The sequence below is a fragment of the Botrytis deweyae genome, assembly GCF_014898535.1.
Source record: "Botrytis deweyae strain B1 chromosome Unknown BDEW_070, whole genome shotgun sequence".
In the NCBI taxonomy this organism is placed as follows: Eukaryota; Fungi; Ascomycota; class Leotiomycetes; order Helotiales; family Sclerotiniaceae; genus Botrytis; species Botrytis deweyae.
In genome coordinates, this window is record NW_024066277.1 from 62218 (window position 1) to 65362 (window position 3145).

At 39.7% G+C, this 3145-nt stretch overlaps 1 protein-coding gene across 1 annotated transcript; it reads right to left on the reverse strand.

The window, feature by feature from the left end:
* Positions 1 to 233: 233 nt before the first annotated feature.
* Positions 234 to 2939, reverse strand: EAE98_012465 (uncharacterized protein; the record flags this gene model as incomplete). The annotated part of the gene is made up of 5 exons (XM_038960090.1): positions 234 to 238; positions 517 to 1672; positions 1725 to 2251; positions 2302 to 2638; positions 2685 to 2939. The coding sequence occupies 5 exons, from the start codon at positions 2937 to 2939 to the stop codon at positions 234 to 236; spliced, it is 2280 nt and encodes a 759-aa protein (XP_038803555.1).
* Positions 2940 to 3145: the final 206 nt, after the last annotated feature.

The following is a 3145-nucleotide window of genomic DNA, read 5'->3' on the forward strand; positions in this document are numbered from 1 at the left end:
GGAAAAAGCAAGCAATTTCATTTCAATTTAATCTAGTTCTTCTAAATTGACTTCAATTCAACTTTTATTCTATATATTTGATTTATCCCTACAGCTTAAACTAACTAGATCTTTCACTATCCTTATAATAATACTATTCCTTCTTATTATAAGAGCTAACCTCCAAGACCCTTATATAACCTAGACGATCAGTTTCGTAAGGTCGACCCCAAATGATATCTTCATTTTTATTTTCAGACTGTAATGAATTGACAGTATGAGTAATGATTTCATGAAGAACAGTGAAATGTTTGGGAAAACAAGATCCAATAGATGGAATGATGAGTGAAATATTTTGAGGTAACTTTATTATCTTTGATTCGTTTGAATAAGAATCAAATTTCGCAAATGATGACTCCCAAAAAGATTTCAATTCATTCATATAAATTGGATGACTTCTTGAATGCCATAAGCAAGCTTCAACAATTCTATTCCTCATTGCAGGTTGAAGAGGTGAGCGGACCAGGGAATTACTACCCGAACTATTACCACCGGCAGTCAAGACGAGAGCATAAAAACCTGGGGCAAGGAGGATAGGTGTACCAACATGAAGGGACATCTGGCAAACTAATGCATTTCTATCGAAGAAGTCCTTCCAAAAGATATCCGCTTCCATGGATTTTGTGGACAGTCCAAAGCGAAGACGTTGCCTCTCATCAGACTTTACGATTTGAGTGTAAACCTCTTTTTTCAAATTTGGTGCCTGTTGAATGATTGAACATATGGCCGAGCGGCTCACTAAGTGAAAATAATCATTAAAAGTGGAGTGATTCTCTTCTAGAGCTTGTATGTGAATATTGAGTTGTTCCTGCAAATCAGTTATATTTGCGATGGGTTGAATAGGGTCATGATATGTAGCCCCGGTTGCCTCTCTTAATTTTTCAATGTCAAAAAGATTTAGAATTTGTTTGTTGAGAACAGCCGTCAATCCATTAAGGGGATCCCATTCTGGTGGCGTAAAACTATATCCATCATAAGGCTGACGAACAAGAGGAGCAGATTTGGGGTCATTCATGGCGTCATTACCTTCAGAAGCTGATCCAATGGTCTGATCGCCCAAGGGCATTGTGCTTGTGTGTGACTCTTGGGCAACAGTTTGTCTGGTACCACTTGCAGTATTTTTTTGTGAGTGTGTGATTGTGTTGTCCATGGCTTCAACATGATCGAGTGGAACTGATGGTTGAGACTGAGGAAGACTTTCTCTTGATGACAAAGCGCTAGCCGTAGGCCCTGAAGTTGAAGAGGATTGAAGCAAGGCACTAGCTTGATTCCCAACAGCTTCATTTCCTCGTCTACCTCTATGAATTTCTTTCCGGGGAAGATCTACTTGAATTTCTTGGGGTGGTCCACTAGGACGAGAGGTATGCCGGCTTCCTTCTCCTGATACACTGCTTTGTTTGGAAGGCATTATTGAAGTGGTGTTCCTGTTGTTGGGAGCAGGTAGAGTTGAAGTCGAATTAACTGTACCCTGCAGGCTTGCTGCTTGTTTTGCCGTGTATGTTATGACGTTGGGGTTTGGTCTCTGGGAGGGATTCAAAGAGGCGGTTTGGATAATCCATGATATTGGTTGCAGAATGATTGTCGACGACGTATCATTTTCATGGTGGGATGGAGTAGTCTTAAGATGAAGTTCCTACATCATGGTTAGCCAAGATGATAATGGGAACGGATGTGATATTACTGACCTTTATACGTTTGGCAAAAGTGTTCCAATCGTTCAAGTCAAGGTCCGGGTATTGGAGAATTGTATTTGCAAGTGAGATTCGTGGTAGGAATGTGGTAGAACCGATTTGATAACCATATAACTTGGCGATGGATTCGAGACTAATATCTGCTGGAATAAAGTTACCTCTAGATTCACGACCGATGCTTTCAACAATAGCAAGACGGAATAACCATTCACTGTAGTTTTGGAATGTGCCAAAGACAGTAAGGGGTTGTGGCATGCTTCTAGGGTATCCCAATGAGTTTGAAGAATTCATCAATCGTTGATTTGGAGATATTTCGATTATGAGACCTCTCTGATTTCGACTGCTTGTGGTAATTTCGGAAGGGGTATGGGTAGGTGTTGAAGTGGATTGTTGTATCTCGAAAAAGGGTATTGTTCTTTTGAATACCAGCGCAGTAAATGGTTCCAAAGTACAGTATTCTTTGAAAGTCGGTAGGCATATGCGACCCGGGAATTGTCCATCTTGAGCGACACCGAGGTTTACTGGATGTGTTAGATATAGTTAGGATAGTTTTACTTACTTGAGAACTTACTTCGTATGGTAAAGAGAGCTTGATCGTCTTCAAGTACTCTGGTGAGGTTTGGGAGTGTGCTGGGAGTGATGAGTTTGATTTTGATGGTGCTGGTGTATTTATTCTCCTCGTGGCCAACACATAAGGATGCTTTGGCAATGGCTCTATTATGGAATCGTTGTCTGGTTCTTTCATCCAAGCATGATTCTAGAATTGTTGTTCCAACGCGAGCAATTCTCTTAACAATCAATTCAACCCCAGGTATAATTTTGGCATCGTTCTTTTCGAGGTAGGTTTCAGTAGAAAATTGTTCATCTTCAGTGGCATAGCCTTGGTGTAGTAATTCTTCTCGTATGTCCTACACTTATCAGTAATGATATTGCAAGAAGATTGGTTTGACGAACCTCTAATTCCTTCAAGACATTCAAGTCAGATAATATCCCTATGGGAAAGTATCTGTAAATGAAATCTATTTCGTCGTCAATACACGATGTTCTAGGTCTTGAATCCATATAAGTATATCCTATAGACTTATCTTGGGCTGGAGTCAAGTAGACATTTTGACGTAATAGATCAGGAAAAGAGGTGTCCTGATACGGGCCGGAAATATTGAAGAAGGTGGCTTGGTTAATACTATCCTTTCTTGAAAACCCAGTCATGATGGAGTTTGGTCCACTGATGGCTTTGTGAGATTTGGTTAATTTCTTGAAGGGGTTGTATGGTACAGTAAAACCTCTCTATATGGATACCGGTTTTTGTAATCTTTTTTAAGGACATATAAAGATATTCTTGTATAGAGGTTCCGCTTAATCTCGATATAATAATAATTTTTTTCCGATTAGTTCTGATCAAACAGATTCCGTAA